Raw genomic sequence first — 27,089 nt, forward strand, 5'->3', positions numbered from 1 at the left:
ACTGACTTAAATCTTAAAGTTTTAAACACATAGACTTTTATTACTTGAACCAGTAAAACTTCAATAAGTAAAAATATTAGATTTCCATAAATATATAATGAGTAGTGTTGAGCAATCCGATACCGCCAGTATCGGGTATCGGCCGATATTCGCTGTATCAGAATTCCGATACTTAGTTCCGATACTTTTTTCATATCGAATACTGGAATCGGAAGTTCCCATAATGCTAGGAGCCCACTCGATTTGATTCAGCCAATGGGGATCCTCAGAAGTGTGGGCACATCCTGTTAGGCATGTAGGCATGTTAACTACTGGCATGGCTGTGATTGGCTGCTGAAATGATGTCATGATGCACTATAAAAACCGCTGCAGCCGCCATTTCTGGTCACTCTGCTGTGAATTCAGTTAGGGACAGGCTGCTGTTGAAGACTGTGAGAGACAGTTAGAAATAGCGATCATCAAACATATCTATTGCTCTACCCAGGCTACATAATCCACCACTGTAGCATTTTTGTAGCCCAGCAGCGCTGTTTTAATAGCTGTCTGCAAGGGCTGTGTGAGTGCAGACCCACGCTGTGTAGTGTGTCCTGCAGGCACGTCTGCTTGTAGGCCGCCCAGCGTGTGTCTCTGCCTGATACACATTTTTCTTTTATTGCTGCTTTTTTTTTCTCCTGTATAGTGTGCTTCCATACGTATCCATATACGTTGGTTGCAAACACTAAAGGAGTGGACAGCGGAGCCTTTCAGCAGCCTTTCAGTGCTATAGCCCATTTCTCTGCACTGTTTTTGGCTGTCTGATAGGTCTCTCTGTGTGTGAGTGCAGCTCACGTTGCAGTGTGTTCTACAGCCACCGCTGGTTGTAGTCCGCTCAGCGTGCGTCACTGCCTCATACATAGTCCTTTTTTTGCAGCTAATTTGTCCAGATTTTTGCTCCTATATTAGTGTGCTTCCATCCGCATCCATTGTCATTGGTTGGCTGCAAACACTATATAGGATTAGATAGAGGAGCCTTTTTGCTGGCTTGTGCCCTTCAGGGCCAGCCAGACTAGTATCACCCTATTTTTTGGAGCCTCATCAATTGCATTGTAGGTTAGCTTCCTGCATTGTAATCGCTCCAAAAAGTTTGTGATACTATAGCTTTCAAACTTTGGTCACATCCTTTTCTTCCCCCCCCCAAAAAAAAAAGGAAATAAAGTTCACCAAACACTCCACTTTAGAGTTGTGTAATAATAATAATAATAACAATCTTTATTTATATAGCGCCAACATATTCCGCAGCGCTTTACAGTTTAACAGTTTCAAAACACAAGTCATAAGTAACAACGCTAACAATACAATAATTAAAGCAAAATAAGACGAAATAAGACGACCCTGCTCGTGAGAGCTTACAATCTACAATGAGGTGAGGGAGATACAGAGTACAGGTGTGTATTTACAATGGTGTATTTACAATGAAGGTCCAGCCATCTTGCGGGAGTGAAGGATGGATGGAGATAGTGAGTGGGCTACACACGCACACTTACAGAGAATGACTTTGATTAGTGAATGTGATAGGCCGCTCTGAACAGGTGTGTTTTGAGGGAGCGCCTAAAACTATGCAAATTGTGGATAGTCCTGATTTCTTGGGGTAGAGCATTCCAGAGGATAGGAGCAGCACGGGAGAAGTCTTGGAGTCGGGAGTGATAGGTACGGATTAGTGCAGAGTTTAGTCGAAAGTCGTTTGCAGAGCGCAGCGATCGGCTAGGCCGATAGACAGAAATGAGAGAAGAGATGTAAGGGGGTGCTGCACTGTGGAGAGCTTTGTGGGTGGGAACAAGTACTTTGAATTGGATCCTATAATGAATGGGCAGCCAATGTAAGGACTGGCGAAGAGCGGACGCGTCCGAGTACCGATTACCCAGATGGACGATCCTGGCCGCTGCATTAAGTATGGACTGGAGAGGGGATAGTCGAGTGACGGGGAGGCCAATTAATAGAGCGTTGCAGTAATCCAGGCGAGAGTGGATCAATGCAACAGTGAGGGTTTTTGTTGTTTCCATAGTGAGAAAAGGGCGGATTCTAGAGATGTTCTTTAGGTGTAAGCAGCAAGAGCGGGCAAGGGATTGTATATGGGATGTGAAGGAGAGATTGGTGTCAAACATAACACCCAGACAGCGCGCCTGCTGCCGGGGTGTTATTGTGGTACCACCCACAGAGAGGGAAATGTCAGATTTAGGGAGGTTAGTAGATGGCGGGAGCAGAAGAAGTTCAGTTTTGTAATGTGTAGGCCACATTAGATCATATTAAAGTGTAGTACACACACTCTTAGCCAAATTAGTGTTTCTTATACTGGTTAGCAGGTGTTCAGGAATAAGAACACTAAGCTACCCCTTTTTACTTTTCTGCCTATCTTTATCAGTCTACCAAGATGAAGAAGGCAGGGAGTAAGGCACGTGGTCGTGGCTGTGGAGTTTCAGCAGGGAGAGGACGGGGGGATTCAGCAGGGAGAGGACGTGGGGATTCGGTGTCTGCTGCGGCAACCAGTGACCCGGCATCCCCCACTTTTACCAGGCAACAGTCCTTCATGCGCAGCTTTGTAGGACCTCGCCGTACCCCACTGCTGCGTGACGAACAAATTGAAGCCGTTGTCGGATGGATGGCAGCTAACGCATCCACTTCAATGACTTCCGCATCCTCCCAGGGCCAGAGCACTGAAGAGCAACTATCTGTCTCTTCACCACCTGCCAAATTGCCCAGGCAGTCTGAGAGCCCTGGACAGGAGCCATCTCAAACTTTACTTCTGTTCTCAGAATCTGTTGGCTTGGAAAGAGGTGGCCAGCCAAGCAGCATTCTAGAGCATGAAGAAGAGTATGCAGTGATGCGCAACTGCTTTGTCCCTCTGAATCTGAAGAGGCGGGTGGGCCAGTGCCTATTGTCAGCACACCTCAGTGCTCATCTGATGATGAGACTCAGTTGCCAATTTCTGGTGTGTACGGTGCTGGCGAGACAACCCAGGACCAGCCGGTGCTTGAAGAGGGGAGTGGAGATGATGAGGTCCTTGACCCATCATGGCGTCAGCCACAGGAAGGTGGTGGGAGCAGCTCTGAGGAAGAGATTCCCCGAACGGCCAAAAGAGGAGGGAGAGGGTGGGGGCAGACTTGGTTGCCTGTAGCCTCCACTTTGGCACCTGTTAGGAGCAATCCTCTTCCAAAACAGAAAACGGGCGCTTCCAGGACTTGCAGTGCGTGGTCTTTTTTTGACACAGTTGCAGATCACATTTGCTTTGTCAAATGCAAGCTGTGTCATCAGAAAGTTAAACGAGGCAAAAATGTGAGCAACCTCAATACCACAAATATGTGGAAACATGTGCGTACCAAGCACGAGGTGGAGTTACACAGACACACTGAAGATGTAGGCCAACCTTCAGCAGCACCTACCACCTCTTCAGCTCGTGTTGGGGCCTCTTCCTCCAGCTCATACACAGCTGGTTCGACTTCCTCACTGGAACGCCATGGAAGAACCTCTGCCACTCTTGTCCAGAGACCCAGTGAAATTCCACCCACTGAACCACGTTCTCAGTCATCAGCACACTCCCAGGCCACTCACCAGCAATCGGTAGCACAGGCAAGGGAGAAAAAGCGGCCATACTCGGCAAACCATGCCCGAGCACTGGCTCTGAATGCTGGCATTGCCAAACTACTGGCCCTTGAGATGCTGTCATTCAGGCTGGTGGAGACTGACACCTTCCAGAACTTGATGTCATTGGCAGTTCCACAATTCAATGTGCCCAGCCGCTTTTATTTCAGCAGACAAGCCGTCCCTGCCCTGCAAAAGCATGTGGAGGGAAAAATTAAAAATGCGCTACTAAACGCCATCAGTAGCAAGGTCCACCTGACCACCGATGCGTGGACCAGTAGCCATGGACAGGGACGATACCTTTCCCTCACTGCCCATTGGGTCAATGTTGTGGAGCCGGGTACAGATCTGGAGAGTGGCTCTGTACGTATTCTGCCAACTCCAAGGATTGCAGGAATGCAGTCTGTACATATTGAGTCCTCCTCCTACTCTAGTTCCTCGGAATCAGCACTGCATGAGCCTGTTAGGCCAGATATGAGCACAGGTGTGGCCAAACGTCAACAGGCCGTCCTTAAATTAAGTTCTTTGGGGAATCGGAGCCACACAGCACAGGAGCTCTGGAATGCCATCAAGCAGGAGAGCGATGTGTGGTTTGTGCCAGCGAATCTCCAGCCAGGTTTGGTAGTGAGTGACAATGGCCGAAATCTAGTGGCAGCTCTGGGCCTAGGCAACCTCACTCACATACCATGTCTGGCACACGTGCTCAATTTGGTCGTGCAGAGCTTTCTGAGGGACTATCCAGATCTTGATGCACTGCTGCACAAGGTTCGCCTAGAGTGTGCTCACTTGCGGCGTTCCAGCATGGCAAGATCGCGCATTGCATCTCTGCAATGCCTGCCAGAACATCGCATCATATGTGACCTCCCCACCAGGTGAAATTCAACGTTACATATGTTGGAGCAATTGTGTGAGCAGCAGGTAGCAGTAATGGAGTACCAGCTGCATCAGGCGCAAACAAGTCACACTGTGCACCGGACACACTTCACCACCACTGAGTGGGCCACTATGAGGGACATCTGCCAAGTTTTGCGTGCCTTCGATGACTCCACGCGGATGGCCAGTGCAGATGATGCACTAGTCAGCATGACTGTCCCCCTTATCTGTCTGCTTCAAAACAGCTTACAAGCACTAAGTGAGGAGGTTTTTGAAGAGGTCGAGGATGAGGAGTCAGAAATGCCATCTGCTTCTGGCAAGTCTGCGCAACATGCTTCCACACTAAGGCCCAGGCAGGGGACAATTAGTGAGGAGGATGACGAGGAGTCAATGGAGGAGGAGGAACACATCTCTCCAGAGGAGGGAGGTACACAAGGCTCTAGTAGTCAGTGTGTAGAGCGAGGGTGGGGTGATGCTGAGCAGGCTGAGATGCTGCCTCAAGCTGGGGACAGCATTTCCGGTCCAGTTGGCAGTCTGCAGCACATGGTTGATTTCATGCTGCAGTGCTTGTTAAATGACCGCCGCATCGCCAACATTCTCCACACGGCTGATTATTGGGTATACACCCTCCTAGATCCTCGCTACCGGGACAACTTACAAAGCCTCATACCACAGTTGAACCGGGAGCGTAAAATGCGGGAGTACCAAGAAACACTTGTGCAGGCCATCATGTTCTCCATTCCCCCCGCAAGTGTTGCTGGTAGTGCTTTTCAAAGCAGCCATGTGGGTAGAGGCAGTGGAGGAAGCTCTGCACAAAGAGGTAGCAGAGGCAGTGCCACAGGACAAGGCAAGGCCAGTATGGCCCAAATGTGGAAAAGTTTTGTGGGACCGCCACAAACGGCTACACCATCACAGATGGCTCCAGTCAGCAGGAGGCAACGTTTCCGTCAGATGGTGACAGACTACTTGTCTTGCCCTGTTAGTGTACTCCCAGACGGCTCTTCCCCGTTCAAGTATTGGGTCTCTAAGCTGGATATATGGCCAGAGCTTAGCCAGTATGCATTGGAGGTGCTGGCTTGCCCTGCTGCCAGTGTATTATCGGAACGTGTCTTTAATGTTGCAGGTGGTGTGGTAACAGACCGTCGCACGCGACTATCCGCCGATAATGCTGACTGGCTTACTTTTCTGAAAATGAACAAGGCCTGGATCTCACCTGAATTTGCCAGTCCTCTTCCAGAATAAATAATTGGCTGGCAACAGGATCCAGGTCTCCTGTTGTGTTCATGTTTCTATGACCTGAACTTTATTTCCTGGGCTACAGCAACGCCCGTTGTTGCTCAGAAGCGCTGTCCACACAGACAAAACACTCGCTCATGTGTAAGTGGGGTTTGGTAACGTCAGCTGATCCCCTGCTGTGTGTATGGCAAACTCTCCTGCTGCCTACAACTTCTGACTACCTCTGATTTTATATGTTCTCTGATTTTCCCTCTGTCTCCACTCTGTTTTGAGTATTTCCTCCGGCCTACAGCACCGCCTGTTTCTGCTCTCAAGTGCCGTCTGCACAATCAACACTTGTTCCTGTGTTACCTGGGTCCTGTAACATCTGCTCATCTACAGAGGTGAGTCCGGCAATGTCTCCTGCTTTGTCTAAATTCCCACTACTTGTAGTGGAAAAGTGGACAGAGCAGGAGACATTGCCTGACTCACCTCTAGGGAGAAGCTGCTGTTACAGAACCCTAGTAACACAGGAACAAGTGTGGGTTGTGCAGACGGCATTTCAGAGCAGCAACTGGCATGGTTGGAAGCCAGAGGAAATACTCGAAACAGAGTGAAGACAGAGGCCTAATTGGAGTACGTTGACAGTTAGTAGTAGTCTAGAAACAATCGAAAACTGCCACCAAGTAGGCCTCAGCCTACTACCTGATTTTTCCCTGGGCTCCGACACCGCCAGTTGGTGCTCAGAAGTGCTGTCCGCACAGACAAAACACTCGCTCATGTGTAAGTGGGGTTCGGTAACGTCAGCTGATCCCCTGCTGTGTGTATGGCAAAGTGTCCTGCTCCCTCCACAGTCAAACAACCTCAGATTTACACCTGGCTCCAAGCAGGCCTCGGCCTACTACCTGATTTTCCCTGGGCTCCGACACCGCCAGTTGGTGCTCAGAAGTGCTGTCCGCACAGACAAAACACTCGCTCATGTGTAAGTGGGGGTCAGTAACGTCAGCTGATCCCCTGCTGTGTGGAGGGCAAACTGCCGCTGCCTCCAAATTGTAACTACTTCAGATTTAAACATTCTCTGATTTGGCCTCTGTCTCCACTCTGTCTCTAGTATTTCCCCTGACCTCCAACACCACCAGTTCCTGCTCACAGTTGCCATCCACGCATTCCACACTTGTTCCTGTGTTCCTGGTGTTCTGTTACGTGAGCTGATCCCCCAATGTGTGTCCGGCACTGTCTCCTGCGCTGTCCACCTTCCCACTGCAAGCGGTGGGAATGTGGACAGAGCAGGAGACATTGGCAGACACACATCAGGGGATCTGCTGACATTACAGAACCCCAGTAACACAGGAACACGTGTGGATTGGGCAGACGGCTACTGTACGCATAAGCTGGTGGTGTTGGTGGTCATGTGAAATCCTGGAAACAGAGTGGAAACAGATGCCTAATTGGAGCACGTTGACAGTCTGTTGTAGCCTACAAACAATTTAAAACTACCACCAAGTAGGCTTCGGCCTTCACCATGATTGTCCCTGGGTTCCAACAACGCCAGTTGGTGCTCGGCAGTGTCTTTGGCACGGGTACTCCCTGTTACCCAGCCTGGTTCCAGCACGCCAGCTGTTTCCGGGTAGTGTCAAGGTCACTATGCCACCAATCCGTTGTCCTGTCGTCTTGCGGCCGGGTTAGCCGACTCTACGGTGCCTGCAGTTTAGGTGACTCCTATGTGGGCTGCGGGAACTGGCACTGAAGGCTGGATCCGTAGTGCCAATGGGACATGGACCCCCTGTAGGACTGTGGGTTTCGGTAACTGCAGCTGGCTTGCGGCCTGGCTACTTTGCTTTGGATGGGTACCTTCTGCTACCCACCCGGGTTCCAGCACTGTCAGCTGGTTCTCGTCAGAGCCTTTGGCCTAGATGCCTCCATCTCGGTATCCGATGTCCAGCACCGTCAGCTGGTCCTTGATAGTGCTCTTTAGCACAGGTACCTTCTGCTTAGTAACCGTGGTCCAGCCCCGTCAGTTTGTCCTCAGTAGTGCCATTGGCTCTTGTTCCTTCTGCTACCCATCCGGGTGCCAGTACTGTCAGCTGGTTCTCGCCAGAGCCTTTGGCCTAGGTGCCTCCATCTCGGTATCCGAGGTCCAGCACCGTCAGCTGGTCCTTGGTAGTGCTTTTTAGCACAGGTACCTTCTGCTTAGTAACCGTGGTCCAGCACCGTCAGTTGGTCCTCGGTAGTGCCATTGGCTCTTGTTCCTTCTGCTACCCATCCGGGTGCCAGCACTGTCAGCTGGTTCTCGCCAGAGCCTTTGGCCTAGGTGCCTCCATCTCTGTATCCGAGATCCAGCACCGTCAGCTGGTCCTTGGTAGTGCTTTTTAGCACAGGTACCTTCTGCTTAGTAACCGTGGTCCATCACCGTCAGTTGGTCCTCGGTAGTGCCATTGGCTCTTGTTCCTTCTGCTACCCCTCCGGGTTCCAGCACTGTCTGCTGGTTCTCGCCAGAGCCTTTGGTCTAGGTGCCTCCATCTCGGTATCCGAGGTCCAGCACCATCAGCTGGTCCTTGGTAGTGGTTTCTAGCACAGGTACCTCCTGCATAGTAACCGGGGTCCAGCACCGTCAGCTGTTCCTCAATAGTGCCATTGGCTATTGTTCCTTCTGCTGCCACTAGGGGTTCCAGTACTGTCAGCTGGTTCTCGCCAGTTTCTCAGCCTTCTTGTACCTTCTGCTACATTTCCAAGATCAAGCTTTTTGAAATTGTCTTTGGTAATCCTTATTGATCTCCATGACGACGACCCTGATGACGACGACCCTGAAGACCACACCAAAGAAGACCAGAAATATGACCCTAAATAATAAGACCAAGAGGACAAAGAACATGAAGACAACCACCAAGATACAGAACAAAAGACAGAAGAACAAGAAGCAGAAGAAGCAAAAGCAGAAGAACAGAAAGCAGAAGAACATTAAGCATAAGACTAAAAATCAGCATAGAAGAAATCAAAATTATAAGCAGAAGAAGACTAAGCAGTAAATGAGGGTGAGTCCGTTCCTCCTCGTGGTGCCCCTGGAAAATGCCTGCTGCTGCAGGCCAAACTGAAGGCAGACAAATCCTGTGGAAAATCTTTTGTGACAGGCAGAACGTAAGGTGTAATCTTATAACTTTTATAGATAAGTACTACAGGAATGCCTGTCACCATAAGAAAATGAAGAAAAAGAAGAATAGGAAGAAGATGAAGAAATAGGATATGAAAATTAATAATAGCTGAATAAGAAGAATATGAAGAATGGAGAAAAAAAATAAATGGGAAGAAGGTGAAGAAGATGAATAAGGTGAAGAAAAAGTTGATGAAAAAAATGCTACTGCTGCGGATCATGAAGGAGAAAGTGTGGGAGAAGTACAAAAGAAGGTGAAGAGCATGGAAGTTGTGAAACATACATATCTGACAAAATATAAAAAAGTTAACATAGTCAATATCTTTTTAACTCCGAACGTCTTGAAAAAAAAAATTGGAATTAATGCTATGCCATGTGATTTGAATAAAACACTATGCCTTTAATGTCTCCTCCACCTCCCACAATACATTCTACATGACTCTTATTTGTTTTCAATTACGTAGAATTAGCCAACAAGGAAATAAAGGGCTTTTTTAAATTCCGATACCGGAAGTCCCATTGACTTGAATGGGACTTCCGGTATCGAAATCGGCAATACCCGATATTTTTTTTGGATCGGGCGATACCATCCAATACGATATTTTTGGGTATCGAACGGTATCGCTCAACACTAATAATGAGGTAAAGAAACCTACCACACTTCTCAGTAGTTGCACATGAAAAGCAGCTGTGTGTCCGATGATGATAGAAAGAGATCTGCACACTTTTCAACCAATCAGAGACAGGGTGATACAACCAGGGAACTGATAAGATCAAAATACAATTGCATTCTAAGGGCGTCGTCACACATAGCGATCTCGCTAGTGAGATCGCTGCTGAGTCACAAGTTTTGTGACGCAACAGTGATCTCACCAGCGAGATTGCTGTGTGTGATAGCGATCAGCGACCGACCCCCCTGCCGGTATCGCTGATCGCTGTTGGATAGCCCTGGACTTTTTTTGGTCGCTGGTCTCCTGCTGGCCAGCACGCATCACTGCATGTGACAGGCGGGAGACCAGCGATCAGCTGGTAACTAAGGTAAATGCAGGGTTTCTAAGCACGGCGCTGTGCTTAGAAACCCGATGTGTACCTTAGTTACCAGCGCGCTGATGCAGGGAGCTGGTAACTAAGGTACACATTGGGTTTCTAAGTGACGCATGTCCCGTAGAAACCCGATGTGTACCTTAGTTACCAGCTCCCTGCATCAGCGCGCTGGTAACTAAGTACACAGCGACGCCGCGCGCTGGGCGTCGCTGGTGCTGATTGCTGGTGAAGTTGTCTGTCTGACAGCTCACCAGCGATCATGTAGCGACTCACCAGCGATCTTGACACATTGATATCGTTGTCGGGATCGCTGGTGAGTCGCTATGTGTGACGGGGCCCTAAGGTCTATGCACTTATCTTAATGAACAACAGTGTAATCTCAGATTTAATGACTGTCGTCTGCTACATCCACATCCTATTGTAAGATCAATAGTCCACCTGTGTGCAATCGTAGTGTCACATTGTTTCTAAATATATGAACACCTTTTCTGAAAGGCCACAGAGGCTGTGACACCATTAAGCCTGAGGCACCACTAACCAAACACCACCATGAAGGCCAAGGAGATCTCCAAACAAGTCATGGTTGGTTTCACGTGGACCCGTCCTGTGTGACGCGACCAGCAGGCCGGTAACTGAGACAACAAGACGTGGCACGTGAAGCTGTCCTGTGTGACACGGCCCGCAGGCCGGTAACTGTAAACAACAAGAAAAGGGGGAGGGAGCACAGTTACAACGGTGGGCCCTGCGATAGGGAAAGGGGACGTGGAGACCTCCTGCACTCCCCTGAGTCAGTGTCCCTAATGCTCCTAATGTTCCCTATGCCGGTTCCGCATCAGATGCCGCTCAGGATACCTGACGCCCTAGCACACCCTACACCTACCCCTTGCTAGGGAGCTGGGTGGCGTAGGCACTGGCCCCACCGCTGTACTAATACACATGAAGGGAAAACACAGACAGGGGAACACCACTTTGCTTTACTCTGTGCACTTGCTCCCGGCAACAGAGTCCACCACCAGAATGCAGCTCTCCTCCTGAAATGCTGCCACCAAGCTCTGTCAGAGCTACAAGGAAATCCCCTATGACTCCTTCCACACCAGGGCTCTGACCATTCTGCAAGGAGCTCTCTCCAGCTCCTTCCTCCACCAGGGATGGTTGGAAATGAATACTATCACCAACACTGATTGCAACACCGGTGACTCTTTTATAGCAGAGCCAGCAATCACACCTGCATATCATAAACATGTGCACTTAATTAAAGAAACAGAGTGCAATGATGCTCACCACCACCGGGGGGTAAATTTAGAACAAAAGACACTACAGTGCAATAATCCTAATGGCCACCAGGGGCAAAAACCAAAACTAAGCACAGAAAAAAAAGGTTACCTGTGCTTTTATCTGTCCTAGTCCCGCATGGATCATGACAGTTGGTTTATAAAAAAAATTCCTAACTCTTATGATCCAATGAAGCACCATCAAATCCATCATCATCAAATGGGAAGAACATGGTATCACAACAAACTGCCAAGAGAGGGCCGTCCACCAGAACTCTCAGCCCAGGCAAGGAGGGCTATAATCAGAGGGCAGCACAGAGACCAAAGCTAACTCTGAAGAAGCTGCAAATATCTCAAGCAGAGAATGTCCATACGACTACAATAAACCGCACACTCCATAGAGGTGGCCTTTATGGAAGAGTAGGCAGAAAAAAGACTTTACTTACACACAAAAATTGTAAGGCTTGTTTTGAGTTTGACAAAAGACATGTACGAGACTCCTCAAATGTATGGCGGAAGGTGTTGTGGTCACCAAAACTGAACCGTTTCATTCTGTCAGTAATTTGAGACTGGGATAAAGGTTTGCCTTCCATCAAGACAAAGACCCAAAGCATACTGCTAAAGCAACACTGGAGTGGTAATACAAGTGATGTGAGTGGTGAAGTATGTAAATGTCCCGGAGAGGCCTAGTCAAAGCCCAGATCTTAGTCCAATTGAGAAACTGTGCTCAGACTTGAAGAGTGCTGTGTTCACTAGAGGAAACCATCTAACTTGAAGGAGCTGGAGCAGTTTTGCATTGAGGAATGGGCAAAAATGCCAGTGGAAAAATGTGGAAAGCTCATAGAGACTTATCAAAAGCAACCTGCAGCTGTAATTGCTGCACACGGAGGCTCTACAAAGTACTGACTTTAGTGGGGTGATACGTTATGCACATTGAAGTTTTCTGTTATCTTGCCTTATTAGTTTTTTTGCTTCACAATAAAAAGAAAACCCAGTGTTCACAGTTACAGGCATCTTCTTTACATGAACTGATGCAAATCCTCAAAAAAACAGTGAGGTAGCAAAACACAAAATGCCAGGGGGCTGAATACTCTTGTAAGCCACTGTATAGCTTGTGAGAAAAAGATTCAGTATAACCCATGTTTTATTCATTTAAACCTCTGCGCTTTCTGGGATTTTTGGTCTAGTGGACGGTCCGGTCTGTGACTGACAGCTCTCTATATATAAGACTGCATACAAAACATAGCTGTCAGTCACTGATAGGAGCACCCACTGGACCCAAAATCCCAGAAAGAGCAGAGGTTTAAATGAATAAAACACAGGCTATACTGAATATTTTCTCGCAAACAATTTGTGTATCAATCTGCTCAGCTTCCCCTGCTCTATGACATAGTGCCTGCAGATTGTACGGCATTTTCATAGTGAGAGGTTCCCTTTAAATTCAGGAGAACATATATAAAATCAGATGCTCACAATATGGGTCTGTATAATTCTATGGGTGTTGAATCCCACGGATCCACAGCATTGGTGCACAGATGATGCCAAGTGCCCTAAAATTGACAATATTTATATGGGTTTTATGGTTTTGTGCATGGTGTACCTAAGGAACACTGACCATCTATGCAGCACAATACAGCCATCAGCAGAAGAAAGTGAGCGTTAACAGCTGGCAATTATCCCATATTAAAATGAAATACAGGAAATCTGATGTGAAGGTTTCCTATTAGTTTTATTTTATATTTCGGCCCATGTATCTTGATCCTTTTTAATGTTATTGAGGCTTGTGTATTACACGAGTGAGAACAAAACTGGGACACCTGGTTCTCGTGTTTATTTTCCAGACCCCGGATCTGGAACATAACACCTGGACCTGTCTTGTGTGTGTATTATTCCCTTGCCATATATTGATTTTAACTTGGATCACATCAATGGAATTTGTTTGTGTGTTTTTCTAGCACAAGAATGAAAGTGTTTGGTTGGTGTGGAGACTTTCCAGCTATAAATTCAGTTCAGGACAGACTTACTAGGAAATGCCGAACACAGCAACAATGGGCAGGTTATGAGAGCTTTTATAGAATATCTAGGACGACATGTACTGCACGCCAGATCAACGCCACTAATCCGTCTCCACACATGTGCTTTTCACATTCATACAAGGGATGTTGTGTTTCTTCGCCAAATACCCAGCACTGAAAAAAAGTTATGTCAAAGTATCCCAAGATATGATCATACATTGTGCTGCCAATTTAAAGCCCAGCACGGGCATAGTGAGATCGAGGAATGCCCTGACCCTCTGGGCTACTGATATAACAGGTTTAGAAGCTATAGTGTATACGATAAGGTCAGTAATGCCCCTCTGATCACGGCACCTAATGTTACCAATAATACAAAGTGTAAAACTTCAATAATTACTTATTTTTTAACATACTTTTTAGTACTGTATTTGATCTAGTTCACATTTACGTTCAAAGTCTGCATTACCAATTCTGCAAAAAATGCCCGATAAATTAGTACAGCATGATGCGCTCTTTTCACCCAGACTGAAACTGGACTGACCCCATTAAAGTAAATAAGGTCCATAGGATCTGTTGGTAGCTATCATGAGACAGATCGGGCATTAGCGTTATTTTCATTGGGAGCAGAGCTTTCTGTATATTTTTTTAAAGCACCACTCCAGTGTTGTTTTTTATTACAGCGCTGGAGTGGTGCTACTAATGTAAGTTTTCTGCACCTAGTCTTAAGGTCTCGTTACATTTAGCGATGCACCAGCGATCCCGACAACGATACAACTCGGTCAGGATCGCTGGTGCATCGCTAAATGGTCGCTAGTGAGCTGCCAAACAGGCAGATCTCTCCAGCGACGCAGCGATGCTCGATGGCCGTTACTTACCTGTCAGACGGCAGCTCTGATGATGACTTCCGTCCACGTCCATTCGTCGCTCGTCGGCGCCAGCAGGAAGCCAACGATGAAAAAACGGGCCAGGATGTTCTCGCGCGATCAGTGATATCCAGCGGGGGGCCGGTTGGAGGTGAGTGTTACATGTAGCGAGATCGCTAGCGATATCGCTGTTGCGTCACAAAATCGGTGACGCTTTAGCGATATTGCTAGCGATATCACCATGTGTAAAAGGCCCTTTATATTTACCACCCACGGTTTTCATCTTCTATCCTTGCCGCTCCGGTTGGTCTTAGGCAATTTGTGATCTGCTGAATCACTCTGCTGTTTGATGGGTGAGCCAGAGGTCACTACTCAGTGTAAGTCCATGAGAGCCAGGACAAGCTCAGAACAAGGCTCCCACAGACTTACACAGAGAGCTTGTGACCGTTACCTCTGACTTCTGGTCAGTCAGATGTTTCGATCACATGATGGCGGCATGGGACATGAGAGGTGCTGAAAAAAGCAGGTGGTGACTAGAGTTGAGCAAATTTGTTCGGGTTTCCCTCTTATTCGGCAAGCTATAGCGCTTAGTGAATAAGCTGCAGAGGGATCCCAGTTTCCTGGATCACGCCGGCTGATCAGCTGATAGGTGGGGCAGCTACATGTGTCATGGCTGTGTCACAGTCACAGCACATGCATGGAGAGCCTGTTTGTTGGGCTCTTCATGCATGTGCTGAGACTGTGACACAGCCGCGACACATGCAGGTGCTGCACCGATCAGTTGATCAGCCAGCATGATTCAGTAAGCCGGGTTCCCTCTGCAGCTTATTCGGTAGGCGCTATAGCTTGCAGACTAAGAGGAAACAGCAAAAGAGCAACAAGGTTTACCCGTACAGGCCTCCAGACAAATGCACTATCAGGATGCAGTGGACCCATATAATTAAGATAGCAACACAGGTGCAAGAATACCAATGATACAACCGCTTGCAGCCTACCAATTGCTCTTTTGCTGTTTTCTATTATTGGAGGATTTTCAAGTCCTCTTTCTGTGCTGTGCTGAATTAGACTAAGAGGAAACCCAAACAATTTCACTCAACTCTAGTGGTGAGTATAATACTAGGGCAGGTAGCACCACATCCGCACTGAAATATAAAAAATGCACGAGTGGTGCTTTAATATTCTATTTAGCCTTTATTAAATTCCTTGATCTTTCACTGATGCCTCGTAACAACTATTATCAGCAATTACAGTGGTCAGCCATTATGACCCTGGGTTTTGCAAAACCCAGTTTTTGTTTGCCCCCTTAATTTCCTTGGTGAAGGCTGCGATGAAAGATTTTTGCAAGACCCTGGTACGGCATACATGCCAATACCTTGTAGCAGCCGGACCAGGGCACTACAAACTTCCTTTGCTGACAACCTAGGCATCTTTTGAAGTTATGAAGTTGGGCGTGACTTGGCAGTCAAGGACGTTTGCAGTACAATGGTCCCTATGCCATATAATACTGACATGGACGCTGGATTAAGTTACTGGTAAATCTTTTTGCTCAAATCTACTCCTTTGGCAATTTCTCACTACCATGTTTTCTAATAATGGTTCATTCCCCCCAACTGTAATGGAAATAAGTTAATCAGGGCTTTACAAGAAATACTCTATTTCAGCTGTATCTTAGTAATCCTCCCTATGTTTTAATATGTTCTAAATCTTCGGTGCACATTATATTTCTCCTTTTTCTGTTACTACTGTATGTTAGGCTCCCTTCACATGTCTGTGTTTCCATTTTTTTCAGAGATACCACACATACCCATTATAACTGATGGTGCTGCTCAAATGCCCATGTTTTGACACTGACCATGTGTGTGTGTGTAAACCAAACGGAGACATGTCCGTTTTTTACCGGCAGCACGGATGCAAGAGCCAATACAAGTCTGTGTAAAATACTGTACATACAACACGCAAATGCCATCCGTGTACCATCAGTGTGCTGTACGTTTTTAACATTGCAAAGTATAGGAAAAGCTTTGTCATTTCTTTTCTTAGCGATACCGAAAAAAAACACTGTTGAAACACTGATCCAAAACACCGGTACTGTTTTTTCCGGTACTGGTTTTATATGGACGTTTGAATGAGGCCTTAATCCAAATCATCAACCAGGGAGCAGTAATCTAGGTTCCCACCAAAACAAAGTGTACTTTATGTAAGGAGTATTACCTCTTTGGCTACAATATATGGACGTACTTGTCAACTTTGGGAGTTGCCCATCTAGGAGATTGCTATTTATCGCCCAACATGTTTTCCCACATCCATGCCACGTTTCAGATCATGCCACTCACATATCTTTCGTGTGTCTGCTTGACCTCTTCCACTTGCCTGAAAATGTTTTCTAATGATGGAGCATCTCAATATTACACAAAAATATCCTTTGCTTCCCGGCAGGTGATGCAGCACCCGGGGGATCTTCAAACTCTTCCATGAGTGCGGAGGTCTTCCCTTTTTCCAGAAGCCTCCTACACATTCCAGGAAAGTTGTCAATTATGTATATGGAGGTTTCCAATGGTTTTTTGTGCTTAATATAATTGCTTTACATGAAGTATATGACACAAGATACACTGAAACCCGTAAGGCGATCAGTGGATACTCTCACAAGTCTTCTGAGAACCGAGTAATATTATCTCCACACTCTGAGGCTGAATACATAAATGAATTATTACATGTGGCAGAAAGAATGCGGAACAAATCAGACATACAGTATGTTTCTCACCCTTGTCGTATAAGCTGCCTCAGGATCATCCTCCAGGACACGAGACAAGCCAAAGTCAGAAACTTTGCACATCAGGTTAACGTTTATGAGAATGTTCCTCGCCGCCAAGTCACGGTGGACATAACCCATGTCCGAGAGATATTTCATGCCAGATGCAATACCGCGCAGCATACCCACCAGCTGGATGACTGTAAATTGAGCATCGTGTTTCTGGAAGGAATTTCAAGCACACAATTGAGATGCTAATTGGCCATTAAATTATTGTGAAGAGCCTGATAGAAATTATCAATTACATTCCTGTTTATAATTATCCCATATCTGGCAAATTTACTAGGATAATTGTATTCATTTAACTGATATCGAACCATACATTGTTGTAATATGCTGGCGGTACACTCCGCAATCTCTTGGGCCTAATGTAATAAGGCTAAAAATCCACAAATGGCAGAACTGTGCAGAGGGCAAAATTACTGAATAAAATACTAGCAATAAATTCAATATAATTATTATAATATACTACTTCTATCTAATTCTAGCTCTGAACATCATACTGTATACATGTATACCAGCATTTATTTGCTATCTGATGTGTATGGTCATCTTAAAGGGTTATCCAAAATTACATCTGCCAATGCTAAACAAGAAAATTGTAGCAGCACTCATCTAACCCTTCTCTTGACTATCCAGCTTCATCTTTGTTGGCATGAAAGTGACAGGTGACCACTGCCTCTATTCAGTGGCTATAGTGCACATAAGAAATAATACTGGTATCACTAACCATCCATGGAAACCGCGATGCCAGTAATACAGCACATGACTGCTATAGCCAATAATTGATTGCATACAGCCAGCACATGACCAAAAACTGTGAGGAACGCAGCAGGGATAACACTGGATTATGGGGAAAGAATTGGTTGGGGAAATTTTGTTTTTGTGATTTTATAACATTGGCTGCTGTTTTTAAAAAAAATATGAAAATTGGAAAACCCTTTTAAGACTAATAGTAATGTAACTCATACTGCCCTTACCTAATTTATACTGTATAAATGGCTGTTTTAGTTTTCTTTTATATTGTAGGAAAGCAGGAGGTAAAGTCCTGAATGGGAGGTGTGTGTAACCAAGTTGGCTAGCCTCATTGATGCGAGTCCCTGGGGTGAAGGCTCCACCAACAGTAGGTTGCTGAAAGGTTTTTATTGGGACCAGATTTTGGGTCCAGGTTTTAGGAGAGACAAGAAGAGCTTGGATGGGAATGGCTGCTCCAGTACATCCAGTCCAGACTGTACAGGTCCTGTTTAAGGCAGCTGAGCTGTCTCAGGTTTGTTTGTGTGTGGGAGGAGGAAAAGACTTTAGTTTTGGTTAGTCTCTGCCAGAGACTGAAAGAGCTGGCCTGTTATCTGAGAGGGAGAGCCCATATTTGCTGTGTGAACTGATTTATTTATTTTGTTATACCTTCATGCCAAGAATAGCCTGTTTTTGTGTTGAACAATCCAAAGCACATGAAAGCAATAAACATTGAACTGTTGGACAAAACCTATTGCTTGTGTGTACGTTAACGGCTGCCAAAGAGCATGAATCCCCACAGTATATTATGAACTTAAAGGGAATCTGTCATTAAGATTCTCCTCTCTCCAAACTATTTATATGCGCTTGTAGCTCTTTCAAAGACAGGTCCAGGAATACCGTCACACTGCCAGTGCCAGTCCATTTCTCCGGTCCTGAGAAATCAGCATTTGAATTGATATGCAAATGAGGCTGAAGAAATACAGTAAATCTGAAGTCTCTGTCACTCCAGCCCTATTCCCCGTCTGTTGCTGACTTCTCCTGATTGATTTACAGCCTCAATGCTGTGTAACTTCAGGCAAAAGAGCCATCAGTCAGTTAGGAGGAGGTGGCGCTGGGTGGGGAACAGAGTTGGAGTGACAGAGACTTCAGAAACACAGCCTCATTTGCATATCAATTCAAATGCTAATTTCTCATTAAGAAAGCAATGATGTCACGGTTCCACCCCTCAGGATGTCTGCGATGCAGTTACTGACAGCTCGGCCGTCCAATCCCGTACAGGGAAATGCTGAAGCTGTTAGTACTTTGATGGACAGCATGGCTATCCAATCTGGTACAGGGGCGTGCTAAGCTGTCAGTGTGTTGATTGACAGCTCGACTAGCCAATCTGTGACTGGAAGGCGTAGGCTGTCTCAGGTGTTCACTATCTCGAGTAATTGCAATGCCTACTTAACTGAGCAGCTTCTCCAAGACCACTGCCAGACGTACATTCATCTTGTGAGGTTTGTGCTCTGTGTTCTATTTGCTTGAGCTGTTGCCTGACTTTGGACTTTGTTCTGACAATCCGCTTGTTTAACCCCTTCAGCTCCAATCCATTATCCTCATGGTACTCTGACCGCGGAACTTTACCTGACTACGCTTTTGTCTCTTCCTTCTGTTTATGACGTACCCTGCTGGCTTCTGACCTTGGACTCCTTGGCCACTCCGACTGACGGCTTGACCGTGAGAAGTGACTAGCGTCATAGATGGACTGGCCATGTAAAGGTATTGCTGGACTTGTCTTTGAAAGAGCTACTTGCATATATAAATAGTTTGGGGGTGAAATCCTGCTGACAGATTCCATTTAAAATCTATACATGTAAAAAAACCTAAAAAAATATAAAGTAAGATTTAGGTTAAGTGTAGAATGCAAATCAACTACAGCCATAAACAGCCAATAATGACATCGTAACATATGGTACAGAAAATATGGCATCGGTTCTGAAGTAACACATGTAATAATGACAATTGTAGAGGGCTGCTGTGTGACTATATATGACTGTGGCAATGATATTATAATGTAGATACCTGTCACTAATGAATGTATAATGTAGTCTATTCTGATAGTAAAACATACTAATGTCTGAAATTCCTGGCAATATTTACACATTCTGGATTTTTTCTACTTACCCGGAGGAAGCTATCTAGAGAGCCGTTCTCCATGTACTCGGTCACAATCATAACTGGCTTGCCTGGAAAGATGTACATACAAATTACTCTCTGTAAATTTCCCGACATTTTATAATAAATCCATTGGTTAGAACAGTGTTCTCCAAATCCGGTGCTCAAAAGCCACCAACAGGTCAAGTTTCAGGATTTCCTTGGTATTGCCCAGGTGATAATTGCATCACCTGGACAGGCAAGTATTCCAACACCTGTGCAATACTAAGGAAGTCCTGAAAACATGATCTGCTGGTGGCTCTTGAGGACTGGAGTTGGGGAACACTGGGTTAGAACTTACTTTTAGTAACTACTCCTTCCAGCCGTATGATGTTTGGATGCTCGAACTGTCCCATAATACTGGCTTCACCCAGGAATTCCCTCCTCTGTTTTTCTGTATATCCAACTTTCAATGTTTTAATGGCCACACTGATTTCTTTTTTAGATGGTAGTTTTAGACGACCACTGCATACTTCACCGAATTCTCCTGTGGAAAAATGGTCAGAAAGTTATAAGGTAAGTAAGAAAATGCAGAAATCAAAGCAAATACTGTAAGAGCATAGAAACAATTTGAATACAGATGTAGCGAAAATTAACAAGATTTAAGACACTACATTCTGGCAGTAGCTCATCTCACTTAAGTTAATTTGGTATTTAATTGTGACACACAGTACAACTGTAATGAGGTGCCCATTCTGCCCATGTTACCCCTTGAATAACATGCATATTATTGTTTTGTATCAGGTAAACTGCAACATGCGTTAACAGTGTCGGTATAGCGTTCTGCCCGACAGTAGGGAGAGTTAGAGTTAATGATTGGAACTAGCCCAGAGTAGAAGGGGAAAGGTGAAGGGTCAGAGACAGTTTCCTGTCAGGAATAGTGATGAGCGAGTATACTCGTTGCTCGAGTGGTCTCCGAGTATTTAGGAGTGCTTGGAGATTTAGTTTGTGTCGAAGCAGCTGCATGATTTGCGGCTGTTGGACAGCCTGAATACATGTGGGGATTCCCTAACAAACAGGCAATCCTCAAATGTTTTCAGCCTGTCCAGCAGTTGCAAATCATTCAGCTGCTTTGACACAAGCTAAATCTCCGAGCACGCCAAAATACTTGGAGAACACCAGAGCATGCTCGGGAAAACCTGAGCACCGAGTATACTCGCTCATCACTAGTCAGGACGTCAGATAGGGTACAGTGTGTGTGTGTGTGTGTGTGTGTGTGTGTGTGTGTGTGTGTGTGTGTGTGTGAAAAGCTGACCCAAGATCTGGTTTTGTCAGTAGAGCTGCTGACTCGGGTGTCCCTAACATGAGAGGAGACCGTGACACAGGATAGCGTGATCTTAGTGGAAAGAAGGAGAAAAGTGATTGAAAGGCAGAGTGATCGACCGGACATGGGTACTGGGACGGATCGCTAAACAGTACAGCCCCCTGATTTTATAAATCAGAAAGGTATCGCGTCAAGACAGAACAGAAAGTGTGAGACGAAGAAAGCGTCCCGGGCAGAAGTTCCAAGGTTTCTGAAACAGAAAAGCAAAGTACCGGCCACTATTTGCCTTGAGATGAAAGAAGATGTGGAACTACGGATTGAGAATAGGACTCTTGCTAATTGGACTGCAGTACTAAGCTGGGCCATGGTGAAGGCAGGTGAATTTGTGGAAACAAGAATTAAGTGCATTAAGAAGAAAGTAACTGAGACGGTGTATGAAAATGCTCCGTATGGTGAAGGAAAAGTTAATTAAGCTGTTTACCCGCTACCTATGGCATATATTCCCTACCCACTTTTCATTAAGTAAGGCTGGTTTCACATTTGCGTTTTTTTTCGCGGTAATTTAGCGCTAAATAGCGCATGCGTTTTTTTTTCCTATACTTTGCATGGGATGCGCTTATGTGCGCATACACATGCGTTTGTACGCGTTTTACCGCGCATGCGTTTTTTTGCGGTATGCGCTCGGGCGCACAAATTTTTTGTGCGTCCGATTTGCCTCAAAAAAACGCATGCGCGCGCAATGCGTTTTTTTACAGCAAGACACCCAATATAAGTCTATGGGTGCGCATATGTGCGCATTGGCATGCTTATGTATGCGTTTTTTTGCACATGCGTTTTTTTTTGTTAACCATGGAATTTAGGGGTTTGGGTTAGAGTTAGGGTTAGTTAAGGGGGTTTAGGGTTAGGGTTAGGGTCAGGGTTAGGGTTAGGGTCAGGGTTAGGGTTAAGTATGGTTTGGTTAAGGGTTAGGGTCAGGGTTAGGGTTAGGGTTAGGGTCAGGGTTAGGGTTAAGTATGGTTTGGTTAAGGGTTAGGGTCAGGGTTAGGGTTAGGGTTAAGTATGGTTTGGTTAGGGTTAGGGTCAGGGTTAGGGTTAAGGTTAGTTAGGGTTTGGGTTAGGGTTAAGTATGGTTTGGTTAAGGGTTAGGGTCAGGGTTAGGGTTAAGTATGGTTTGGTTAAGGGTTAGGGTCAGGGTTAGGGTTAAGTATGGTTTGGTTAGGGTTAGGGTCAGGGTTAGGGTTAGGGTTAAGGTTAGTTAGGGTTTGGGTTAGGGTTAAGTATGGTTTGGTTAAGGGTTAGGGTCAGGGTTAGGGTTAAGTATGGTTTGGTTAAGGGTCAGGGTTAGGGTCAGGGTTAGGGTTAGGGTTAGGGTTAAGGTTAGTTAGGGTTTGGGTTAGGGTTAAGTATGGTTTGGTTAAGGGTTAGGGTCAGGGTTAGGGTTAAGTATGGTTTGGTTAAGGGTTAGGGTTAGGGTCAGGGTTAGGGTCAGGGTTAGGGTTAGGGTTAGGGTTAAGGTTAGTTAGGGTTTGGGTTAGGGTTAAGTATGGTTTGGTTAAGGGTTAGGCTCAGGGTTAGGGTTAAGTATGGTTTGGTTAAGGGTTAGGGTTAGGGTTAGGGTCAGGGTTAGGGTCAGGGTTAGGGTTAGGGTTAAGGTTAGTTAGGGTTTGGGTTAGGGTTAAGTATGGTTTGGTTAAGGGTTAGGGTTAAGTATGGTTTGGTTAAGGGTTAGGGTTAGGGTTAGGGTCAGGGTTAGGGTTAGTAAAGTAATGGTTTGGGTTAGTGTGAGGGGCCACCTAATGTTGGAAAAAAACGCAAACGCGGTAAAAACGCACTAAAAACGCATACAAACGCATAAAAACGCTGCGTTTTTTTCATGCATGCTCATAAAAATGCTTGGAAAAAACGCAGCAGTTGTATGCTTTTGTATGCGTTTTTCAATGCGTTTTTTTGCGGGAAAAACGCGCTGCAAAAAAAAGCAAGTGTGAAACAGGCCTAAAAAGTTTATTTTTGACTAGTGTTCTCCCTCATAACCTTCTCAAAACAATTAATAAACCAACAAGAGTCCAGAAATGAAGACTCAAATAATTTTATTTATTAATACAAAACAAGGGGAAAAACAGAGCAAATAGAAATATTGAAATACCATAAAAAATATTAAAAATTAAAAGGAGATAGATGCATAGTAAACACATTGGCCACAATGACAAAAGTAATCATATGAGCATAATAGCAATGATAAAGTGCATAATATGAATAGGCTGAAACCAGCCTGTTAAAGTGCTTAAAAAGTATGACTAAATCATAGATACCCGTAAAAAGTGGCTCCGTGTGTCCCAAGCTCCCTCCAACATACGTTTCGCCTACCGTAGCTTTTTTTCAATATGTCTATTTGCTCTGTTTTTCCCCTTGTTTTGTATTAATAAATAAAATTATTCGAGTCTTCATTTCTGGACTCTTGTTGGTTTATTCATTGTTTTGAGAAGGTTATGATGTTAATTATGAATATCCTATTATACTATAGAGTTATTGAGTGATCTTGTTTGTCACTTAGTTGTTGGTTTACTTAGTGTTCTCCCTCATTGAAGTCCTCCACATCTGGTCCTGACCAATCAAAGTCATTGGTAATGTGGCCTGCAAGGGAGTAGCGTTCATTTAGACAAAGTGCACACACCCAGCCAGGACCCCCATCTTCAGGTCATGTGGTGGGACACAAGAGATGGGTATCGGCTACCGTCCGGCACCACTTAGACTCTCGTATGTGCTGTATTGTGATTGTAAATATGAGCCCATGATAAATAATAAAGTGATGGTTACCGGTTCGCAGCTTCGTAGCCTTCTAATACTGAGCTCATCTGCTCTGACTATTCAGTGAGTTCAATGATCTGATTACAAGGTGCCCATTATCGGACATAACAGTAATTCCGGATTCGGGGCTGCAGTAGTGCTCAGTCCAGGGCTGAAGTTATCGTGATCAGCAGATACATAATCTTTTTACTAAAAATGTCCTCTTTGGATCTCTACAATGTATACACCTTACTACAAACACATAAAACCATCAGTTATTTTCTGCCGCCATTTGCGATCTAATAACAACTCTCATCTTCCTGTCATTTGTAATTAGATGAAACAGCGCTTGTGATCGGAAAACATTACAGGAATAAAAATCTGCAGAAAAGCTGTCCCCGTGCAGCACAATTCCTGAAAATTGCACGTCTGCAGATGTGGGAGAGCGTTGTTTGTGGTTCTGCACAGGGCGGCAAATAAACCTATTATCTGAGCTCGCAATTAATATGATGCACAAATAGTCCAGCCACAAATAAAGCGTTACAAGTCAGACACTGCTACAAAAGTGCAGAGGTTACATTGTCAATGGCACATTTCAAGAAACTATCACTAGGTGATATCTAAGGTTTATCAGAGGATTCTGTTTTTTTTTTTTTTTAACTTAAATGTATTTATTTTATGGGTTTTGTTAAAAATTTTGCAACGTTTGCCGCTTGTGGCGTTTGTGTTGCATGTGATCTATTGATGTCTGCAAAACGAGTTAGCTGAGAATCTATACGTGACCTTATTCTCATGGAGAGTTTGTAACTAGTGATGAGCGACCATACTTGGATAAGGTGTTATCTGAGCTCGTGTGCTAATCGAGTATCTTCGGCGTGCTCGGATACTATGTTCGAGTCCCTGCGGCTGCATGTCTCGCGGCTGTTCGACAGCTGCAACATATCAGGGATTGCCTGCTAGTTATCCGAGCACGCTGGAGATACTCGCTTATCACTGTGCGTAACGCTTCAATCTGAGAGCTTTTCTCTAAAGTTTCTCTAGAGTTTTTTTTAGAGCCGATATATGATCAAAAGTAGGTTCAACTCCTCTGTGATGTGGTTTGTGGTCTGAAATCAAGACAGAAAAAAATAAGAGTAAAGCATTATTCAGACGTCGTAAAAGAAAGAAAAACGGATTTACTATCAGCAGCGTGCAGGATCAGATTTTCATCAGTCTTCGGTCCGTGTCAGTTTTTATCATCAGTTTTTTTTCGTATTCAAACAGTCCATGAAAAAAGGAAAGCACTAGGATACAATTAGAATAACATTGAGTGCTGCCCGAGTTTTTCAAGGAGCCATAAAGTTACAGTGCCAAGTTTGATCTTATTACTCAGATCAAAAATGGATATCTCCATTTTTTTCTGGTGGATAACTGATACATACAAAAAAAAAAAACACAAACATGCGACCAGCCCCATAGACTATAATGGTTACATGTTCCGTTCGTGAAAAATATGGGATAGAAAAAAATCTATTTGATGCATGGACGTCTGAATGAAGCACATCAGAACGAGTTGACTGATCTCATTTTCCCCCTTAGGCCTTGCTCACACGTTCAGTATCTGTAAGTACATAGAGTTGAGCAAATTTTAAAAAATTCGGTTCCGAATAAGATTGTCGGTGAATATTGTTTATGCATTATTCGCTGAACACAGCCGATCGTCATTGGAGTCAATGGGAGTAGAAATGAATGAATATGTTCGGACCCGATCATCAAACAATAAATCCGGCATGAATAGGGTACCAATGTGGCACGAATATGGCAAATTCAGATTTGGCAACCGATTCCGAACATATTCGCTCAACTCTATTTGTAAGCCAAAACCAGGAGTGGGTGAAAAATCCAGAAGTGGTGATGTGTTTCTATTAGCCTTTTCCTCTGATTGTTCTCTTCTGGTTTTGGCTTCCAAATAGTGATGTAATATACTTACTAAATACTAAAGGCCCCGTCACACACAGCGAGATCGCTAGCGAGATCGGTGATTTTGTGATGCAACAGCGATCTCGCTGTGTGTGACACGCATCAGCGACTGCCCCCCCCCCCCCCGCCGGGTATCGCTGATCGTGCAGGAATGTCCTGGGCCATTTTTTGATCGTTGGTCTCCCGCTGGCCAGCACACATTGCTGCGTGTGGCAGCGGGAGAGCAACGATCAGCGAGTTCCCAGCGCTGTAAGCAGACGCTGGGAGCTGGTATCCAAGGTAAATATCGGGTAACTAAGCACCGCACGTCGCTTAGTTATCCGCTGTGTACCTTGGATACCTGAGAGCTGGTATCGAAGGTACACAGCAGGTAACTAAGTGACGTGCGCTTAGTTACCCGATATTTACCTTGGATACCAGCTCCCGACGCGAGCACGCAGGTATCCAAGGTACACAGCGGGTAACTAAGCGACGCGCTCGCTTAGTTACCTGATATTTACCTTGGATACCAGCGTCCTCGCTGGTCCTGATCGCTGGTGAAATCTGCCTGTTTGGCAGCTCACCAGCGATCATGTAGCGAGGCACCAGTGATCCTGACCAGGTCATATCGTTGTCAGGATCAATGGTGCATCGTTTAGTGTGACGGGACCCTAATAGTGTGACTGTAGCCTTAGGCTAGGGTCAAATGGCTGTAGATTCTCCAATAATGTGACCATAGCTATGAAAGGCAAATGGAGCAAACAATTGTAATGAAATCCAATTGCAAGAAAATTACTTTTCAGTCCAAAATACATGCATTCAAGTAAAAAGAAAAACAAATTTGTCGAAAAAAGTTTCTGCATCCTTGAATTCAAATTTTGAGGCCAATTTATTATTGCATTTCTTCCTATTTTTTTTGTCCATATGTTCCTGCTGTGAGGCTGTTTTTTCCTTTGTGACACATTCTTCTCCTTTTGCCATGGCAGGCATGGTTTTTGCAACCGAAAAGTTTGCAGTTGATTCATTATTTGCAACGTTTACAAAATAAGTTGCTAAATATTTGCCACATAATGTGCTCCCCTCCCTGCAGTGATTTTTTTTTTTGCACAAATCTTAAGAGTCCTGCGCAACGTTTTGATAGATCTTGCGACTTGCTGAACGAAAAAGGTGCAAAAAAAAGTAAGAGACTAAAGTAAAGAGTAAAATTCATGCAATTTTGAAGAGCTTGGAGAAAAGAAAACGTCAATGAATATAAAAAAAAACAAAAAACCAAGTGATGAATCGGGCTTTATATGGGTTTCAACAAAGGGTTAAATGAC

General features: G+C 45.1%; 1 protein-coding gene across 2 annotated transcripts in view; it reads right to left on the reverse strand.

Annotated features, from left to right (window-relative positions):
- The window catches only part of EPHA3 (EPH receptor A3), a 595,991-nt gene that overhangs the window by 63,862 nt on the left and 505,040 nt on the right, over nucleotides 1-27,089 (reverse strand). For both annotated transcript variants that reach the window (XM_073584429.1, XM_073584428.1), the window contains exons 11-13: nucleotides 20,086-20,271; nucleotides 19,755-19,816; nucleotides 16,806-17,015 (exon numbers count right to left, since the gene is read on the reverse strand). In XM_073584429.1, the coding sequence (XP_073440530.1) occupies nucleotides 16,806-17,015; nucleotides 19,755-19,816; nucleotides 20,086-20,271 (458 nt within the window). The remainder of the gene's footprint in view (nucleotides 1-16,805; nucleotides 17,016-19,754; nucleotides 19,817-20,085; nucleotides 20,272-27,089) is intronic.

The sequence above is a fragment of the Dendrobates tinctorius genome, unplaced genomic scaffold (genome assembly GCF_039654945.1).
Source record: "Dendrobates tinctorius isolate UK_male_01 unplaced genomic scaffold, ASM3965494v1 ptg000084l, whole genome shotgun sequence".
NCBI lineage: Eukaryota > Metazoa > Chordata > Amphibia > Anura > Dendrobatidae > Dendrobates > Dendrobates tinctorius.